We start from the raw sequence: 20,733 nt of genomic DNA on the forward strand, positions 1-20,733 counted from the left end.
TTGATCTGCAGAATGAACAAGTTCACGTTCAAGTTCTTTATTTGCAAATATGTTGCGTTCAGTTTAAAGGATCTCACAGAAAGGAACATGTTCAATGAACGCGTGCATTCATTTGAACTCGTTCATGCACAACACTGCTCTCTGACACCTGTAGATGTAACAACTGCAGATCTTCTGACACCTGCAGCCATGCCAATCTTCATCTAACAGGAAAAAAAACCCGTAACTGCATCACTAATGCAGTGACTTCTTCCCCGCCTGAATAACGCTGCCACCACTACCACCACAACAGATTTGTCTAAATTCCGTTTTTGTTCTTCATGTTTCAGAGACCAACGAAGACCCGTCACTGTAAAATAACCCATCTGTCCTCACTTCTTCATGTGGCTTTTAAGTGCTTTTATTTTGAAAGTTCTGCAGCAGCAGGCGTAGGACGACAGGAAAACTGCTTCCAGGACGTCAGCCTTTCAGGTTCCTCTGACGGCTGGAGCCGTTGGGATGAAAAACCAGGCTCAAAGGCCGAAAACGGCAGAAATAAGAAACTGAAAAAGCTTTAATAGACACTTTAGAAACATGCCAATGTCCACAGTTTCACTTTAATAAAACAAAGACTTTTGTAGAAAGACAAGTGTGCCGCTCCTACTTCAGCTGCAGCTTTTACCAGAAATAAAAGAAACTGAAATCTTTTCTTCAAAATGTGAATAAAAATCAGGAAGAGGGGGAGGGGCGGGGCACGGCAGTCAGTAAAATGTTCTCCAGGGTCACATGACTGCTCACATATCGAGTCAGTTTGCTGGTGAACCCTCTGGTTTGCAGGAAGTGACATCTGCCGGCGTCGATCAGGAGTTTACAGAGACGGCCGATGCGCTCGCGCTCCGCCGCCGACAGAAACCTGAGGACAGACAGACAAATGTTGCATCAGACGGACGGACATGTGTGATGTCACCAACAGGTTTCTGAAGGGCCGGTTAGAAGCCCCGTGTCTGGATCACTGGACGACAGCATGATGGCAGGAGATGACTCCTCCCAAGGCCCAGTCAGTCCAAACATGGGGACATGGGTTGTGAGATTAATCAAACTTTTGAACTATTTTTTGTCCTTATAAACTATCACATGCTTTTGATATACTCAAGGTTTCGACTGTCCTGAGAGCAGCTGAACCATTGTCAGTTGGACACATCTGTCCAAGACCTCCTGTTTTCAGGAAGGGGCCCCACTGACCCATCAACCTTTTGTGTTATGGGCCCAGCTAGTTCCTCTTTAGATTATTTCCACTTTAACTGAAGATGTCTGTTTCACAATCTTTGACCTCTTTAACTGAAGATGTCTGTGTCACATGTGTGACCTTTTAACCCCAATGTCTGTTTCTCCGTCTGTTTCCTCCCATTGTCCACTCACTGTCTACTATTGGCTGTCTTAAAATGGTGATGTTCCTGTCACAAATTCTCAATAAAAAGGTGATGCTGCAAGAAGATTTTGGGAGAAGAGCTTGGGAGTTCTCTGTGAGGGCCTGCGGGTCCTGCACTTCTCTGCTCTCCTCTCCACATTTCTGCAGAAAGCCTTAAAAATCATTCTAACAGTCTCTGTGTCTTTCCTCGTTACGAATTTATGTTATGTTGATTTAGGGACTCCAACATTTGGTGCCAAAACCCGGGACCTCATACATCTGTGACGTTGGAGCGGCGTAGATCAAACAGGGCCACCTAAAACTGTCGACAGCCGTTCCGATTTCAGGAACGAGGCCAAGTTGATCCTGCGCTGCTCCAGAGTACAGTGACGAGGTCCCCGAGCCGGGAAAGACAACTAAGAGACTGGTGAGACCTCTTCTTACTTAAATACCTGGTATTGAAGTATTTTTGTGTAAAATACGAGTGAAATTCTGTGTATACTATCCGGGGGTTAGCGAAAAAAATGTTGGCAGCGGGTCGGGGACCCAATTTTTTGAAGTCGGGGACTTTTAAAAATACTAGCCTGGATCAGTGCGTAAGGCTAACGCCCACTCGGTCGGGGACCGGCTTTTAAGGTCAGGGGACTTTAAAAGTACAGAATAACGAGAAGAGGTTTCTTAGGAGTGGTTTTTAATGGGTTTAATGTTTGTCTTGTCTAATGTTCTTGTCTAATGTTTATGACAGGAAACTGTCTATGTTCAATGTTGAGGTTTCCAAAAATTGTGAAGCAAAATTTAAATTGTTCACTAAAAGATCAGCGTTAAAACCAAACTGTCAAAAAAAAAGAGAAACTTAAGAAAGCAAAAATAACTGGCTAAAAGCAGACACTTGGTTAAGCTGAAACTTATGCCTAAATAATTTCTAAAAGATGCTTGGTATGGGAGACGTCCCTAAAACTTTAGGTGAAGAAAAATTGTGACAAAATGTTGCGAGATAATATACGAAACTTAAATGATTAGAAAATCGATTAATTTAAGACTAAAAGAAAAAAACTAAAAAGTTGCAAACCTGTAAAGAATGGCATAAAGAGATATGGTTTTGATGGGGAATTGGAAAGAGACAGAAAAAGGAAAAGAAAGATATGTGAAGGTGGGGAGAAAGGAGCTGCTGCTGAGTTGCAGGGCCAGGAGTCATGGTGCAGAGAGTGTGTGAGTGTAAACGGCTGCAGCAGGGCAAAGGTCATGGTCTGTGTGTGACAGCTGCAGCTGTGTGTGTGTGTGTGTGTGTGTGTGTGTGTGTGTGTGTGTGTGTGTGTGTGTGTGTGTGTGTGTGTGTGTGTGTGTGTGTGTGTAAACGGCTACAGCACTATGTGTGTATGAAAGCGTGCTCCTGTCTGGGTGCGGCGTTTTATGAGGGGCTGCAGGATCTGTGTCTCGGGGAGACTTTTTGTCTGCTGGAAAACATGAATTTCAGAGGTGAAGTAAGAAGCTCCCCTCTTGTAAAGGCAGCAGTAAAGGCTGCTGAACGATCTACGTGGGGTTCACCAATTGCAGTGAAAGCTAGTGGGAAATGTTCCAAGCCCTGAGTATGCCGGAAGTCGGACGGTTTCGAAACCCTTGTCCGCTGAAGAACTCATCTGACGCCTACTCACCAGCCATGGGCCTGAAGATGACTAGCCCAAACTGACTGGCTACGACAAGCTGGAGAGGAGTCCGAGAGATGGAAGAAACTTTTTCACTACCGAGTTATGCTGACGTAATGACTTAAATTATGATTCCGATTATTGCTGTCCTTGTACTGTTCTGTGTTTTCATTACCTGTATCATTCTGTGTCTAAGTGCAAAGGTCCATTGCAGATTTCCTTAGTCCAGTACTCTGTGAGGTCTATTTACCAACAACTCCAACAAACTCTAATTAATGAAGAGGATCTTAACGATGACACTGGAGTGTTTCATTTTGCTTACTGTGAAGTTTCATAAGAACAACAGGAGGGAATTGTGAGATTAATCAAACTTTTGAAATAGTTTTGTCCTTATAAACTATCACATGCTTTTGATATACTCAAGGTTTCGACCGTCCTGAGAACAGCTGACCCATTGTCAGTTGGACACATCTGTCCAAGACTTCCTGTTTTCAGGAAGGGGGCCCCATTGACCCATCGACCTTTTGTGTTATGGGCCCAGCTAGTTCCTCTTTAGATTAGTTCCACTTTAACTGAAGATGTATGTTTCACAATCTTTGACCTCTTTAACTGAAGATGTCTGTGTCACATGTGTGACCTTTTAACCCTGATGTCTGTTTCTCCGTCTGTTTCCTCCCATTGTCCACTCACTGTCTACTATTGGCTGTCTTAAAATGGTCATGTTCCTGTCACAAATTCTCAATAAAAAGGTGATGCTGCAAGAAGATTTTGGGAGAAAAGCTTGGGAGTTCTCTGTGAGGGCCTGCGGGCCCTGCACTCCTCTGCTCTCCTCTCCACATTTCTGCAGAAAGCCTTAAAAATCATTCTAATAGTCTCTGTGTCTTTCATCGTTACGAATTTATGTTATGTTGATTTAGGGACTCCAACAGGGTGAAACGGAGAAGTGTGGTAGATGTTTAGGTTAACTTCACTTAAATTACACTAGTCTAAGAGAAAACCCCTTAATCCCATATCTTCCTTAGCAACTGTAATTCAGTGATTTGTGTGACTCTCAGTGAGGCTTGTGCACCTGTAGACAGGTATTCTCGTTTAAGACTACAGTCACGTTATTTCACATCTTTTTCTAGAGGTATTAACTCATTTGTCAAGGAACAGTCTCATTAATTTGTTTTTTAGATGATTTTGGACTGGACTCAGGATCCTTAGAGACCGGAGCCAGGTTCTTCAGGATCTATGTGGAGAGACTGTCAGCAGCTGGAACTCACTAATGGCACTTTTCCACTAGTACCTAATAGTACTTATCTCAGCTCGGCTCGACTCAACTCGGGCTGGTTTCTTTTCCATAACAATTCAGCACCTGGAGCAGAAGTAAGAGGTTGGAGTGAAGCTGCAGTGACATATTTGATTGTGTGATCTAAACGAAGAAGACGACAACACTAAAGATGTAGAACCTGGAGGAGATGATAGATGTGCTGCCGAGTCTGTGGCTTGTGTTTGATATAAAGTTAAAAAATGAGAGTGAGAGAAGCTTCAAGCAGTGCCGCTTTTTAATTTTTGTTTGTTTGTCTCGGTGCTGCTGAAAAGCCAGCTGGGAGCCGCGAGCAGCTATGAAGTGACAGAGCTCCTGGTGGATCTGGTCGTTCATTATCGCCCGTCTAGATCCCTTTTTAATTCTCTCCTCAGCCACCAGGTTTATGAACATCTGCACCTCAGAGTTGGATCATGAAACAGACTTTTGTGCTGCCATTGCTGGTCGAATAAAATGAACAAGAAGCTGTCAGAGTCTCTTTCTCTGAGTTCCTCCTCCTGACTTAGACGTCTGACTCCAACCCCCCGACCAATCGGTGGCCTGTAGTGTGATGATGTCAGATACAGCCGACCCAGCCGCTTAGAACCTCGGCAGAATAGATACAGAAAAAGTATCTACTCTGCACTTTAGACCCCTAGTGGAAAAGAACCAAACGGAGGCGAGTCGAGCTGAGTAGGTACTGGTGGAAAAGCGCCAAATTGTTACCCATCAGAGGCCCGATCATTTTGCCCTCAGAAGTTCCCGTTTTGAACCGGACTTTCAAAAGGTTATATATTTAGTTTTCTACTTTTAGTGAACGTTTCATGAAAAATCGGTATTTACCCGCTAACAGTGTCTCTCTCCTCAGCTGGTTCGTGCTCGTCATCGTCCCCTCTTTGATTGGCTGGCTCCTGTGACGGACTCTCCTGATTGGCTAGTCTGAGTCCACATGTGGCCCAGCTGGACATCCGGCAGAAGGCAGAGAACTCTGCCGCTCCGAGTCCTCTCTGCAGGAAGAACTGCTGGCCAACATAGTGACGCCACTCACAGCGATGATGACAGCACAGCGCCACCGCCAGGCCCAGCACAGCATCAGGACCCCCACCAGTTTCTAGGCCTGGTAGACCCGACTCCGGGCCTACCCTCGGTTCTTCTGATGGTTTGAGGCGTTTCGGAGGAGGCTCAGTCTCTGCTCCGACTCCAGGTGTTCCCAACATGCAGCGCAGAGCCAGATCTGAGGACGGAATAGAACAGAACCAAGTGGTTTTAATCTTTAATCTTTCTTCCTTGGCTCCAAACACTATTATTTCTGTTTTGACTTCATTTAACTGAAGAAAATTCTGGTCCATTCATTATTCAATTTGATCAGTGTTTGAATTGGATTATAGTCTCCTGGTGAGATGGTTATATAGATTTGTGAGTCATTTGCATAGTTATGGTAACATATTTTGTTCTTTTTCATAATTTGAGCGAGTGGGACCATATAGATGTAAAACAACAGAGTCCCCAGAACTGAACCTTGAGGAACTCCACATGTTATTTTGTTAGCTCTTTATGTAATAATTGCTCGGGGGTCATGTTCTGGGTCTCTGGAAAGATCCTAGAGACAACTTTTGTTGTAATAGATGCTATATAAATAAAATTGAATTGAATAAATATATTGGGAAAGCGACAGAAGAGCTGCAGGAGGACTGAAGCCTCTGCATGAGGGGCGCCTGCTTATTAAGATGAGCCAAACAGCATCCCTTTGACCTCTGTTTTAACTAAAATAGGGTAATTTAAGGAAACATTTTTACTCCATAAAAGTATAGACTTGGCACAATAACACTAGATTCAAATCAGAAATCCTCCAAAATTATTAAAGTTTACAGTGGCACCCCTGGTAGTGCTAAAACTAATCTGAATACTGCAAGTCCAGGTAAATCTGATGTAGTTTATTCAAGTCCAGACAACACTTATCTAGATAAAACTAGTTCAGATAATGCTAGTTCAGATAAGACTAGTCCAGATTCATGATAATACTACTCCAAATAATGATAATGATAATAATGACAATCTTGGTTTGATCCTGGATGAGGATCCTCCTTTGGGTTTCCACATGAAAATGGGAACTCAGCATCCGTTTACACTGGTTTTGAAAACCATCCTGGGCAGAGATCAGATCCATTTTATTCCTTTCTGATACGGATTCTGATACCTGGGTTATGCTATCGGTTGGTGCTGGGAATCTGGGTTGGTGCTGTGCTATTTTAATCTTTAAAATCTTTTTAAACACTTGCATTTTAGCTCCAAATTCAGTATTAAGTGTTGACATAAGACATTTTAAACCACTTACAGGAGCTGGTCATCTGGGACGATGAATAGTACAGTTTTGTCAGTTAATTCTCGTGTTTTCTTAAAGGATTTCACTCCTGCTCTTTCACCTGATGGCTCTTTAAATACTTGGTGCAGGTGTTGGTTCTATATGGGCAGAAATATGTGCTACTAGAAACTGAATTTGAATAATTTATATTTGAATTTGAATTTGAATTGCTCAACTTGAATAATTGCATTAAAAAACTGAATCTGGGGGCTTCCGGTTGGTGAGCAGATGGAGTAGACGTGTTTCGTGAGTGCTCCCGTAAATGCCAAACTTTTTAAACCACCAAGCCCTCAAACTTTCAAACTTTTTCCTTTAAAAAGGATTCCCTGTTGCTGTTTTTCTTTTTTTTTTGTCTCGAACGAGCCCACTTACCTCCGAGATGGCTTCAAAGAGCGGCAAGTCGGGCAAGAGGGACGATGCTGGCGCTGTCTTAACCCTGGCGGCCATTACCACGTTGCTGGAGGAACACCGCGCTGCCCTGGCCGCCGAGTTCAAAAATACTTTCAGTCAGCTCGACTCCAAACTCGACCAAACGCGGCTCGCGGTCGAGGACCATGGCCAACGTGTTTCGTCCCTTGAACTCGCCACAGAAGACCTCAGCCAGCGAGTTACGGATCTTGAAGGCATCTGCTCGACTTTACGGGATGATAATGCTCGGCTGAAGGCTAAGGTGGTGGATTTGGAAAGCCGGAGCCGAAGGCAGAACATCCGTATCCTGGGCTTACCGGAGTCGACCGAGAGCGGGTCTCCAGCGGCTTTCTTCTCCAAGCTGCTGTGTGAGTTGTTTGGGAATGATACGCTGCCGTCACCGCCGGAGATAGACAGAGCGCACCGCTCCCTCGCCGCCAAGCCGGCCCCGGGACAGAGACCGCGCCCGGTCATCCTCCGCCTTCACCGGTACCAGACGAAAGATCTCCTCATCAGGGAGGCGCGCCGGAGAGGAAAGTTGGAATATCGCGGCCACACCGTCCGGGTCCTGGAGGATTACAGCCCCGAAGTTGCCAGCCAACGAGCGGAATACAGCGGAGTCATGTCGGAGCTGTACCAGCTGGGTCTGAGGCCGGCTCTGCTCTTCCCCGCCCGGCTCCGGCTCACGCTGTCCGGGGGAGCCAGGAAGTGGATCGGCTCCGTGGATGAGGCGCGCAAATTCATCACGAGTCGCAGCAAAACTTCAAACCCGCCGTAACGGGACTGTTGGAGGCTGTCACGGCTCCGCCTGCAGCCCGGTGCGGCTCACTGACGCTCACGGACTGACTTTTTTTTTTTTTTTTTCTCTCTCTCTTTTTTTTTTACGTGAGTCACATTATTCCTGAGGGGAGGGTGAGCTCGCATTATTCCTGAGGGGAGGGTGAGCTTGCATTATTCCTGAGGGGAGGGTGAGCTCGCATTATTCCTGAGGGGAGGGTGAGCTCGCATTATTCCTGAGGGGAGGGCGAGTACCCCGCGACAACCAGTATTTTCTCTGTTAGCTTGACTGCCCCTTTGCAAATATTATTAATTTGCAGTTCTTTTTGGTTATTTGAGGGAAGGGGAAAACTAGGTGGTGAGGGGGGAGAGAGGGAGAAGAAAAAAGAACCAAAAAAAAAAAAAAAAAAAAGCTTTTCCGATTTACCTATAAGTTTTGTAATAATTGTAAGCTGTTAACCTTACTTTTACGCTGCTTAAGTCGGACGTTTTATATTTTATATTTTTGTACAAATATTTCTGGGCTCATATCGGGACTTCCAGGTCAAGATTTGAGAGGGTATTCCTTTTTTTTATTTACATCTACACGTTTTAAGGTGCTAATAGGTATACACCCATGATACGGGAGCAAAAGCTATTAGTGTGTAGGATAGGAAGATGTGTTATTGCACTATGTTTGTTTTGAAGAGCTTGCTGCTTTTTTTTATTTTTCTATAGCAGCTGTCTTAGTTGGGGAGGGTGGGTCGGGGGGATATGTCACTGCCAGAAACTTTGCATTAACTCTTTTCAACTCATTACTTAATGTGGGTCACATTCAACCTCCTTTCCGTTCTCTTTTTTTTTTGCCTAGGTCATTGTGCACACCTAATTTTTCTTCTTAGATATTATGAGTAGATACTTGAAGTTGGTGAGCTGGAATGTTAAGGGTCTGAATCACCCTGTTAAAAGGAAGAGGATCTTCTCACATCTAAAACACCTTAAAACAGAAATAGCCTTTCTACAAGAAACTCATATTCGCAGTTCTGATAATAGCCGCCTGTTCCCGAGGTGGTCAGGGCAGAGATTTCACTCCTCCTTTCAAGCTAAGGCCCGAGGAGTTTCAGTTCTGATCAGTCAGGATGTTTCATTTGAGCAGCACAATGTGATTTCTGACAAGTTTGGTCGCTACGTGATCGTTTCTGGGAAATTATTCAATACATTGGTCGTACTTGTGAACGTTTATGCCCCTAATTCAGATGATGCAGTCTTTTTTGAACGACTGTTTTCACTGCTCCCTGACCTTAATACATATTCTCTCATACTGGGTGGTGATTTTAATTGCTGGCTCGACCCAGTCCTAGACCGATCCTCTACCAACCCCGGCACAGCAAGTAAGTCAGCCCGTCTTATTCAGGCGTTCCTTTCTGACTACAGTGTTTGTGATGTGTGGCGTTCTTTACATCCATGTGACAGAGAATACTCCTTTTTCTCACAAGTGCACCACACATACTCGAGGATTGATTATTTTTTTATTGATAATCAACTGATTCCCCTGGTTCATTCCTGTGCTTATCAGAGCATTGTCATTTCCGACCACGCTCCTGTGGTTCTAACCATGTCCCTTCCTGACCTTCCTCAGAGAGACAGACAGTGGCGATTCAATTCAACTCTGCTGTCGGACACAAATTTTGTTAAATCAATGGAAACGGAAATAGCCTTTTTCCTATCCACGAATATGACTCCAGGAATGTCTAGTCTAACTGTCTGGGATTCCCTCAAGGCTTATCTCCGGGGACAGATTATATCCTACACTGCTAGGGTGAGGCAAAAATCTTATAGGGAGCGATCAGACCTTGCCCGCCAAATTAAAGAGGTTGATGAAGAATATTCTCGGACTAAATCCCCAGATCTTTACAAAAAGCGGCTAGAACTTAAAACTAAATTTGACCTGCTTACCACTCACCCAATTGAACAGTCACTTCTGAAAAGTAAAACCAGGTTTTATGTTTATGGAGACAAATCTGACAAATTATTAGCCAACCAACTTAAAGGCTCTAAGGCTAAACAAAATATTTCTAAGATTCGATTACCAAATGGCCATGTAACTACAGACCACTTACTCATAAATGAAGCATTCAGGGACTTTTATACCCAGCTATACACCTCGGAATCTCAGACTGATCGAGATGAGATTGCGGACTTTTTAAATAGTCTTAGTATTCCCAGTCTTTCACCGGATCTAAGGAAGACATTAGAAGAACCGATATCCCTGATGGAAATTACTCGAGCCATTTCTTCACTGCAGTCGGGTAAATGTCCTGGCCCTGATGGCTTCCCGGCGGAATTTCTAAAGAAATTTTCTAATTTGCTTTCCCCATTGCTATCTTCAGTTCTTTCAGAATCCTTCAGCCACGGTTCCCTCCCTCCTTCTTTTTCGGAGGCCTGCATCACCCTCATAGCTAAAAAAGGGAAGGATCCTACTGAATGCGCCTCCTACAGGCCCATCTCCCTCTTAAACACAGATGCTAAAATCCTAGCTAAAGTCCTAGCCCATAGGCTGGAGAATGTCCTCCCCACAATTATATCTGAAGACCAAACTGGCTTCATTAAAGGTAGGCAGTCTTACTTCAACACAAGGCGACTGTTCAATATTATCTACTCTGCCTCTGAGGCTATCCCTGAATGCGTTGTCTCTCTGGATGCGGAGAAAGCATTTGATCGCGTCCAATGGGATTATCTCTTTGCTGTGCTGGACAGGTTTGGTTTTGGTCCGAACTTTGCTCTGTGGATTAAACTTCTCTATTTACACCCAACAGCCTCAATTCGTACTAACTCTCAACGGTCAAAACCATTTAATCTGCATCGTGGAACCCGTCAGGGGTGCCCCCTTAGTCCCATGCTTTTTGACATGGCTATTGAACCGCTTGCCACAGCGCTCCGATCTTGTGAGGATGTGTCCGGTATCTGGAGAGGTGGCAGGGAACATAAGGTCTCGCTTTATGCCGATGACCTCTTGCTTTTCATCTCTCACCCTCTGGCCTCATTACCCCCTGCGCTGTCACTTCTCAGTCAGTTTGGGAAACTCTCAGGCTATAAACTGAATCTCAGCAAAAGTGAGCTTTTCCCTACCAATCTCGAAATCGCATGCTTTAGACCTTTCCAATTTTCCCTTTAAAATCGCAAATGACAAATTCTCCTATTTAGGCATATCTGTGACAAGGAAACACAAAGACCTGCTCCAAGAAAATCTTATCTCATTGTTAAATGAGACCAAACAAACCCTTACACAATGGTCACCCCTGTCAATGTCTCTTGTGGGTCGCATCAATTCAGTCAAAATGACCATTTTACCTAAATTTTTGTACCTTTTCCAGACCTTACCACTCTTTATTCCTGGTTCTTTTTTTCAGTCCCTTGACTCAGTTATATCTTCATACCTATGGCGAGGTAAACGGCCACGTTTGAACAAAACTCACCTTCAAAAAATTAAGTCTGCAGGTGGTCTGGCCCTCCCAAACTTTCGTTATTATTATTGGGCTGCTAACCTGCGCTGCCTTGCATTCTGGTCCTTCTACTGCGACGGCGCTGACCGCCCTGACTGGGTGGCGATGGAGTTACATCCAACTGATGACCTGTCAATTCCTGCCCTACTCGGCTCCTCACTTCCACTTCCTTCACTTAAATCAATCAAAAACCCAGTGGTTAAACATTCTCTTAGAATTTGGGCCCAATTTAGGAAGTTTTTTGGTTTTCACAGCTTCTCTCTTCTTAGCCCCATTGCATCAAATCACTCTTTCAAACCATCCCTTGAGGACCCCACCTTCCAGGAATGGCACAGGAGGGGTATGATTCGTTTTAGAGATATGTTCATAGACGGCACCGTGGCATCTTTTGAGCAGTTAAGTAGTAAATTCAGCCTTCCAAAATCACATTTCTTTAGGTATCTTCAGGCTAGACATTTTGTTCTTTCCCAGACACCCAGCCCTGGTGCATCGATAGGCTTGACCACAGTTGACAAAGTTCTTGCCACAGACCCATTCAAAAAGGGGCTCATTTCGTCTTTCTATGGCATGTTGCTGGATCTTAAGAGTGCCCCTACAGATAAACTCAAAGCAGCATGGGAGCAGGACTTAGGGCTTCCCTTATCAGAGGATACCTGGGAGTCCATACTCAAACTGGTTAATACAACCTCCCTGTGCGCACGTCACTGCTTAATTCAGTTTAAAGTGGTACACAGGGCTCATATTTCCAAGGCAAAGCTATCCTCCATGTACCCAGATATTAGTCCATACTGTGTAAGATGTAAAGTAGCAGAAGCCTTTCTCATCCACATGTACTGGTCCTGCCCATGTCTAAATAAGTACTGGATGGAAGTATTTCATACTCTCTCTCTGGTGCTTAAAATCAGATTAGAACCAAACCCACTGACTGCCCTGTTTGGGGTCATGGAGGGAGGAAGGAAGTTAACCACTGCACAGGGGCACACTTTGTCTTTTGCCTCCCTTTTGGCTCGTCGGGCAATTCTGTTCAGGTGGAAGGATCCCTTCCCTCCTACTCGTGCACAATGGCTGGAAGACATCATGTCCTGCTTAAAACTGGAGAAAATTAGATACTCGCTTCAGAAATCAAATAAGTTCCAGAAAGTGTGGGGACCTTTTCTAGAAGCATTCCAGACCCTGTGAACTATACTTCATATTTCTTTTGTATTCCTAGTGCAGGCTTTTGATGATAGAGTGACCTCATATTGTGATTAGTAATCTGGCAGTGACAGGGGAGGGATTAGTTTGGTCTGTAGTTTGTTTTTGTTACTATTTTATATTTTTTCATACTGTCTAATTGTTTTTTATATTTTGTACACTGGTGTATGCTATGATTAACATGCCCATGTCTACTCAAAATATTTGTAATCGACATGCAGCATTTCACCTTTTTTTTACTCTGTGAAAATTCCAATAAAAAGATCTTGAATTAAAAAAAAAACTGAATCTGAATCACATAATTTGAATTTGTATTGTTTAATTTGAATCATTGCATTGAAAAACTGAATCTACATTCAGTTCTCACAATTCAAATTCAGTTCTTGCAATTCAATTTCAATTTACTGGAGTTACTGTGCCAGACATCCGGGTCTTCCGGAGGAAGAGCAATCGAGTGCAGATACAAAGAACTCCTTTTCACGTAGCCTACTATAACCTCTATTTTCTTTCAACGATATAAACCACCAATGGGAGCTAGATATTTCGAAACCTATTGCGTTTTCTCCATTCTGTGTAAAAAGTGTAGATTTATATCTTGCCGTTTTGTAGAAAAATTTCTGCTGAGGAGTGTGTGAAGATTCAAATTCAAATATAAATTATTCAAATTCAGTTTCTAGTGGCATATTTCTGCCCATAGTTCTATGTCAGTCACTCGCAGCCTTCCAGAAAGCTCAGATTAGAGGAACTAGTTTTTGGCTGCTCCATCAGGCCCTGCCTTCAGTTCTTGAAGGGGTTTCTCACCTGTTGCTGCTCCACACAGGTGCTTCCCAACGCCGACCAGAGGGAGCTTCCTCTGTAGCAGCAGAGGAACTTTGCCTGAAAACAGACAGAAGATTTCAAACCCCGGTCCGACCCGAAAGCAGAAGCGGGTCAAGATGTTGGTTTCTCACTCAGATCCAGGTGCTGAATGTCCACCTGCAGCCTCTCAAATGGAACTCCGGCATCCTGGTGTTTCCCATCCACCTGAAACAGGAGAGTCCACACCTGCTCTCAGAACTAGTCAATCTGACTCCGCCCATTTGATGATGTCAGTTTTACATGAACCAAATCATTTCCATATAAAAGACCTGGCGGATGCTGATCAGAGGAGATGACATGTCTCCAGGACTGGAGGTTGGGTGTGGATGGATTCTGAAGCCTTTTTTTCCTCGTACTACCACGTTGGAAATAACATTAGGAACAGATCTGGAAGACGACTGGAACCGTTTAGTTCCTAAACAGGTTAGAGACGATGTTTAGGATGTGTCCTCCCTGAGGAGGTGTTTCAGTCACGTCCAACAGGGAGGAGACCCGGGGCCAGACCAAGTGTGTCCTCCTGAAAGATCTGGAGGACGTGGCTGACTTGAATTTGATTTGAAAACTGCACAAACCATATCTATCCACTTTTTATACCCGCTTAATACAAATTAGGGTCATGCAGGTCCCCTGGAGTACCCAGAAAAAACCCACACAAGCATGAGGAGAACATGTAAACTCCACACAGAAAGATTCCTGCCGGGCCGAGGTGTCAAACCTCGGTGTGTGGCAACAGTAAGCCATCATGCTGCTCAGGCTATATCGTTAATAAATAAGCAGATTACAGTAATCGATGTCCGGGCTATTATAATTACGGAAGAGTATTAGGGCCATGCAGGAGAAAAAAATATTTGAGAGGGGAAGATTTTTTTTTATTGTGCACTTCGAGAAAAAAGTTGAAATGTTAGTTATGCTGACGATACACAGCTGTATATCGCCGTTTCTCCTGACACAAAACCAATTGATACTCTTCTTAATTGTATTTTAGATATGAAGTCATGGATGGCACAGAACTTTCTACAGCTCAACCAGGACAAAACAGAAGTTTTAATTTTTTCGTCCTAAAGCCAAGAGAGATAAACTTTTACCAAAACTACAAGATTTTAAACCATCACGTTGTGTAAAGAACCTGGGTTTTATTTTTGACTCTGAGCTGAATTTCATACCTCATGTGAAAAACACAACAAAAATTGTTTTTTATCACCTTAAGAACATAGCCAGAGTTCCTCCCATTTCTCTCTCGGGCAAACACGGAGGTGCTGATGCTTTTATCTCCAGTCGTATTGATTGTAACGCCCTGCTTTCTGGTCTTCCTAAAAAGAGCATTTTTAGTCTCCAACTATTAGAAAACTCAGCTGCACGTGTGCTGATGAAGACCAGAAGGCGGGCTCACATTACACCAGTTTTAGAAGCGTTTCAGGATCGATTTTAAGGTTCTCTTATTAGTTTTTAAATCTCTTAACGGTCTTGGGCCTTCTTATCTGTCTGATCTGCTTTTACCCTATAAACCCTTGTGGACCCTGATTAATACATTTTATGTTTGTTTATCGCTTTTTGTAAAGCACTTTGTGTTGCATTTTAGAAATGTATGAAAAGAGCTATATAAATAAAGTTTGATTTGATCTTAGACTTTGAGGTTTAACATTCTGTAGTTTTGCGTCTCTCAAATGTCTGGAATCTTTGACCCTTCAACAATACCTGAATTTTTATGGTTTTAATCTTTCAGATTTTATAACATTTTGATTGGAGTTTATTCTACCAAAACAGTGAATTGGAGGAGAATTAGGAACCGGGACTTTCCCAACCTTGAAGCGAGTGCTGGAGCGCTCCACCAGCAACATTTGCAGCTCCTCATTGGGCTCTGGCTTCTCGGGAGTCTTAGCCTCTTCACAAGTCTCCAACTCCTTGAGAGTCTCTGGCTGCTTGCATGTCTTCAGTTCCTCCTGGGTCCTTGGTTCCTTGCTGCCCTCGGGCTTCTCACCGCTCTTTGGTTCCTCTCTGGTTTTTAAGGCCTCGTGGATCCAGTGAGACAGCTTCCCTCGGCCTGCGCCAAACTCCACGAAGCACTGCCCCCTCCGTAGCAGCCCCAGCTCCTCCAGGTGACCTAGGATGGAAGACTGGAGACACCTGGCAGGTCAGACAGGAACAGGAGCTCAGACTCTGCCTCCTGGGAGGGCCGTGGCCCATCAAGCTGTCTGTGAAATAACCAATGATGAAATGCGATCTAACTGTCTAAATGTTAGCTCGACATTTCCTGACAACGCCACAATAATCAGCCGTTTCCTTTAATAAGGAAAAAAATCCGTAGGTCAGGGACGTGCGGTCAGGAGAGGCAGAGCCTCACCTGTCATTATGACAAGTAAAAAAAAAACTAATTATAACATCAGATTTATATTAATATTTGTCCACTGATCTTTATGTATGCAATTTCGAACATTTTTTATAGTCAAAATCGCTGAATTTGCCTATTTCCTGTTTAATTACAGGGCTGAAACGTGAGGTGCGGCAGCAACGAGCCGAGCCTCTGATTGCGCAATCCATCACAAATTGGGTTGATACGTGCGATTGGCGCGTGCTGGTTGCCGTATTTCTGCATGTCGCCAATATAATGTTTCCAGATAGATTTATATACCCGGATTTTCCACAGTCTGGCTAATGTCTTTAACCATTAAAGTTTAATGTTTGTTAGTGACATATTTTGTTTTGCTGATGGGAAATAAAACCGCAGTGAAAAAGGCACAGAGTGAGGCAGACAATACTCTGCCGCACTGAAGGGGGCGAACGTGAGTCAACGGGTACAAACACTTTTAATTTCAATCTTATAAAAAAAGAGATTAGACTAAGAAAAAGACAATAGAATATTTAAAAACTACATTTTGGCCTCAAATATTCTATGCCTTTCTTTTCATGCTTTTTGTTGAGTAATTAAATTGATTAAAGTATCAGAATTAACGTTTTAAAAACAACTAAATACTTCACTAAAGGTCAAAATTTAAATCTGTGGTTTTGTACACCACTCTATACTCTCATTTATGTTGTATGAATTATAGAATTGTGACGGCCAACACATGGTGTAGAGCAAATGCATGTTTTTTCTTACCTTTACGTATCTGTAATATGTACCGTGTGTGCGCGCGTGCGTGTGTGTGTGTGTGTGTGCCCGTGTGTTTTTTTGTGAAGAATGCTGATGAGATATGAAATAACCAGTAGCCAATTGAATAAGCTACCCTTTTTGGTTTATATATATTTGTAAATCTGACACTAAAGGAGTCAGTGCCTCACCAACCACGAACCTCACGTCACTGCCGTAGGTATATATCGACTACATGAAAGTCACATATACATACCATCGATGTATAGACAAATACAGACCTTGACAGGTTTAGCTACATAAAAGTCTAGTTACCTGCTGCCTCAGGTGTTTGTGGGCGGAGTCTCCGTTCTTCGGGTTGGTAAGTTCATCCAGCACGACAGGATGAGACAGGATGCCGTCCTTCACGTCACACTGCAGTCCTAAGGCAAATCCAGCCAGTGATGACATCATTAGGGTGATTTGACAGTAGTGAGCATGTGCAGACACTGAAGTCTGACCCACATCCCAACGGACCAATCAGAGGCCTCGCTGAGTGTGATGCAGACAGCAGAATGTTGTAGTGCCAGTGGTCTGACTGTGGACCTGAGCTGAACCTAAAGTTACCTGCTGGTCAGGTTCAATAGACGCTGTGTGTGTGTGTGTGTGTGTGTGTGTGTGTGTGTGTTTGTGGTCGGGGAAGATAAGCAAGAATCAATCTCACCTTCTACGACCTTCTTCAGTTTGTCCAACAGAGACTCCAACTCCGTCCTGCTCCGATCAGACAGACTCACCTGGAAACAAACACGTTCTTCTCATCATCATCATCATCATCATCATCATCATCTCCACAGGAGAGGTCTTACCTGTGGAATGGTATGATCTCCTTCAGCTGGTCCTGCGTTGATGTTCTCCACATAATAAACCTGCAGAAACATGGGTGAATTGAGGACTAACCAGAACCTGAACCCAGACTTAGTTCAACATTTAGATCTAATTCTAAACAGGACTTCAGAAATCTCAACAACAGGTCCCGACAACAAGACCTACAGCTCTGCTGCATCGAACAGTCTTCTAAAAAAACTACAAGTGGCTCAAAACAAGGCTGCAAGACTTGTCCTTGGTTGTTCAAGAACAAGTATTGCAGAAATGCATGAATGTCTCACCTGGCTGATGGTTGATGATAGGATATCTACTAATGTACTTACATATTTCCATAGAATAATTAACACTCAGACTCCTACATTTCTCTATAACAATATAACTTATTGTTCAAATATTCATTCATATAACACTTGAATAGTTGGGGCGAATAGTGACAACAAGACCTACTGGTCCCGACAACTAGGACAATTCAAAGTGCTTTACATACAAACATTTTAACAAAAACACCAACAGGTTCCGACATCATGGAGTAACAGACAAGGAGACACAGGATGCTGATAAATTAATTCATTTCCTTTCAGGGTGGTTTTTAATTCAAATGAATGAATGAATGAATGAATGAATGAATGAAATACTTACAGGTTTGGGTTTCTCTCTGGAGTTGCATTTCTTCAGGTGTTTCTCCAGTTTGTCTTGAAAAACGGTGCTGAAACACAATCATAAGAGTGTCACATGATTGCTTCCAGTGTGCAGTTTCTGATCCTGTAGATTATTGATTCCAGCCAGCAGCAAAGCTTCCACTCATATTTACCCGTTCATCAATTACTTGACCAATTAGTCTGATAACTCACTGTTTAGGGTCCAGAGGACAGACGATCCTCCTGCTGCTGCCCCCCTCCTCCTCCTGAAAACAGGAAACAGATCACATTTTAATGATATCACAGCTGATCAGGGGAATTGATCCGGGCCAGAATCACTCACAGTGATTCACAGTGAACAGATTCTCTGTTCGGGTCTTAAATAAAGAGAACTAGCATAAGGTCGAACATGAATATGAAATCTTCACTGCAATTCAATTACATTTTATTTATTTGTTGACAGGGACTGTACATGTTGATGAACACAGGTGTAAACATGCATGGTTATAGCCATAGACTCATTTCCATCATTCGTCCCTGCGGCAAATCAATGCCAAACATAAAACATAAAATTGGACACCAGCAAACAAGGAAGACAAGATATAACAACGAAAGACAACATTTAAAAGACACGACTGAGCTAGATAAAATCAATAAGAAATAAAAACATGTTACAATTGATACCAGTAATTAAGTGACAGTCATGTTTAAAGTGCTAAGTGCTTAAGTGCAAGAGATTTAAAGTGTTAATGCAGATTACACATCGTCCCATTATTTCTTTAAAGTGCTCCAATTTTCTTTAAAGTGCTCCAATGCTCAGATGTATAAAGTGCTAATGCATATTGCACATTGATTTCTTGCATTTTAATTGCTTTTAGTGCTCAGGGTTGTAAAGTGCTGATGCATATTGCGTTTGCCCTATTGCACTTACTGCACAAGTTGAAATTAAAGCATACATATTTATTATGTATAGACCATTGTACATATACATATATACTGAAGGTATATAATGATACAGTGACGGGTCACGACAGAGAGAGAAGACAAAAAAAAAAACTAAACTAAATTAGCACACCTTTGGTTTTCCTTCAGCCATATTTTAAGTTTTGCTTTAAACGAGGGTAAAGTGGTGCTGTCTCTAATAGTTGTAGGAAGACTATTCCAAAAAAATGTATAGCTTTTATTACACGTTTAATTAAGAACAAAGTCATGCGTTTGTTTGTTTTTACATACTTATTGATACCTGAGGATAAGAAGGTATAACTGTCCAATATTTGACAGGTAGCATATAATTTGTACAGCAGGTATAGTTGCACTGAGGCGTCGAGGACTGAAGCACAACGGGCTGGAAAACGAGGATTCATTAGTGCAATCACAGGGGGGCGTGTCCCATAATAACAACAACAATAATAATGATAATAATAATAATAATACAAGCTCGCTCTGAGTTTTCACAACTGAATCTTTAATCTGTCACCTAAGTGACGTCAGAGGTGGAGGCTGGATGACATGACAACAACGACTGGAACCGAAGATGCAGCTGAACATCTGAGGAGACCAGTCTCCTCCCGCCGCCGGCTGACCCCACACATACAGGTGTGACCCCACACATACAGGTGTGCCCCCCCACATGCAGGTGTAGAGCGCTCACCTGAACTCACCATGGTGGCATGTTCTCCGCAGAAACGCTTCCCTTTCCCCACGACCATCTTACAGAAACGCTTCTTCTTCTGCACGAAGAAGCTGCAGGTCTGCTGGGGAGCCGCCATGACGGACACACGTGTATGAGCAACCGGGAGAGGCGTTTAGGGGCAAACCGAATTGCTACCCGAAAGGCAAAGGTTCACCTCCTGTCGTCGCACATATGTTATATTTTCCTGATGTATTCAAATTAAAATATCCAAGTCTCTGTGTCATAGAATATTACTCTTTGATTGCTTTACTTTTACACTGGTTTTGATAAAATTTTGAAATTGGAAGCTTTTGTTTTTCGATGTGCAGGCAAATCAGACTGGTCCAAATTTTATCCTGGATAGCGTGAACGCATCTCCCCTGATTGGTCACCGCTTCAGCCATAGACATATAAACGTAGACGCCCCATCGAGTGGTTTTGCCAATACATCCATGGTTTTGCCGCTGCTGCAATACATCAACGCCGCCGCCATATTGGATGTGGCAAGACTGCGCTGTAAACTAATACAAGTGAATGGACTTATTTTCATAAAGCATCTTTCTACAAAGAAATTTACGTTTTACGTCTCATTTATGCATTCACACACGCACTAATATACTTGGGAAACAGTTAGGCACCAAATATAATATATTTAATTTTCTCAGATGGCAAAAATAAGAACTTTATTGATCCCACATAGGGGTAATTCATGTTATATCAGCTATAGAGAACAAGGTAGTGCTAAAAAAGAATATATATCCCCCCTCACAAAAATAATAAAAATAGAGAAACATATTTTCTCATCAACAAAACTAATTAAAACATTTTCAAATAACATATTTGAACCATTTTTCAGACAATAAAATAACATTTGAACCATTTTTTCAGACAATAAAATAACTGAAAAAATCTGAAAAATGGTTCAAATATGTTATTTTGTTACTTGAAAATTTTAAAATATTTCTATGTAAACTATGCTTTGTTGATGAGAACATTGAGAGAATTACTACTATGTGGGATTAATAAAGTTCTTATAAGATAAGATAAGATAAGATAAGATAAGATATCCTTT

At 42.8% G+C, this 20,733-nt stretch overlaps 2 protein-coding genes across 2 annotated transcripts in view; one reads left to right on the plus strand and one right to left on the minus strand.

Moving 5' to 3' along the window:
* Positions 1-5,653, plus strand: part of lrrc39 (leucine rich repeat containing 39) — a 33,010-nt gene extending 27,357 nt beyond the window's left edge. Inside the window, exons 9-10 of the mRNA XM_061738123.1 lie at positions 330-5,105; positions 5,187-5,653. Of these exons, the coding sequence (XP_061594107.1) occupies positions 330-355 (26 nt within the window). The 3' untranslated portion in view covers positions 356-5,105; positions 5,187-5,653. The remainder of the gene's footprint in view (positions 1-329; positions 5,106-5,186) is intronic.
* On the minus strand, positions 33-20,030 carry trmt13 (tRNA methyltransferase 13 homolog). The gene is made up of 11 exons (XM_061738121.1): positions 19,651-20,030; positions 18,203-18,255; positions 17,991-18,057; positions 17,333-17,392; positions 17,191-17,260; positions 16,803-16,909; positions 15,202-15,513; positions 13,492-13,564; positions 13,343-13,417; positions 5,162-5,552; positions 33-892 (listed from the first exon to the last, which is right to left on the minus strand). The coding sequence occupies exons 1-11, from the start codon at positions 19,756-19,758 to the stop codon at positions 709-711; spliced, it is 1,500 nt and encodes a 499-aa protein (XP_061594105.1). The 5' UTR covers positions 19,759-20,030; the 3' UTR covers positions 33-708.
* Between the last annotated feature and the right edge of the window lie 703 nt (positions 20,031-20,733).

Source organism: Cololabis saira, chromosome 13 (assembly GCF_033807715.1).
Source record: "Cololabis saira isolate AMF1-May2022 chromosome 13, fColSai1.1, whole genome shotgun sequence".
In the NCBI taxonomy this organism is placed as follows: Eukaryota; Metazoa; Chordata; class Actinopteri; order Beloniformes; family Belonidae; genus Cololabis; species Cololabis saira.

Coding starts and splice junctions, on each gene's coding strand:
- trmt13 (XM_061738121.1), bottom strand. CDS start 19,758: ATGGCGGCTCCCCAGCAGACCTGCAGCTTCTTCGTGCAGAAGAAGAAG. Junction 16,910..17,190: donor ACTGAAGAAGGTCGTAGAAG/GTGAGATTGATT, acceptor GATTTGCCTTAG/GACTGCAGTGTGACGTGAAG. Junction 15,514..16,802: donor ACAAACACCTGAGGCAGCAG/GTAACTAGACTT, acceptor AGGTGTCTCCAG/TCTTCCATCCTAGGTCACCT.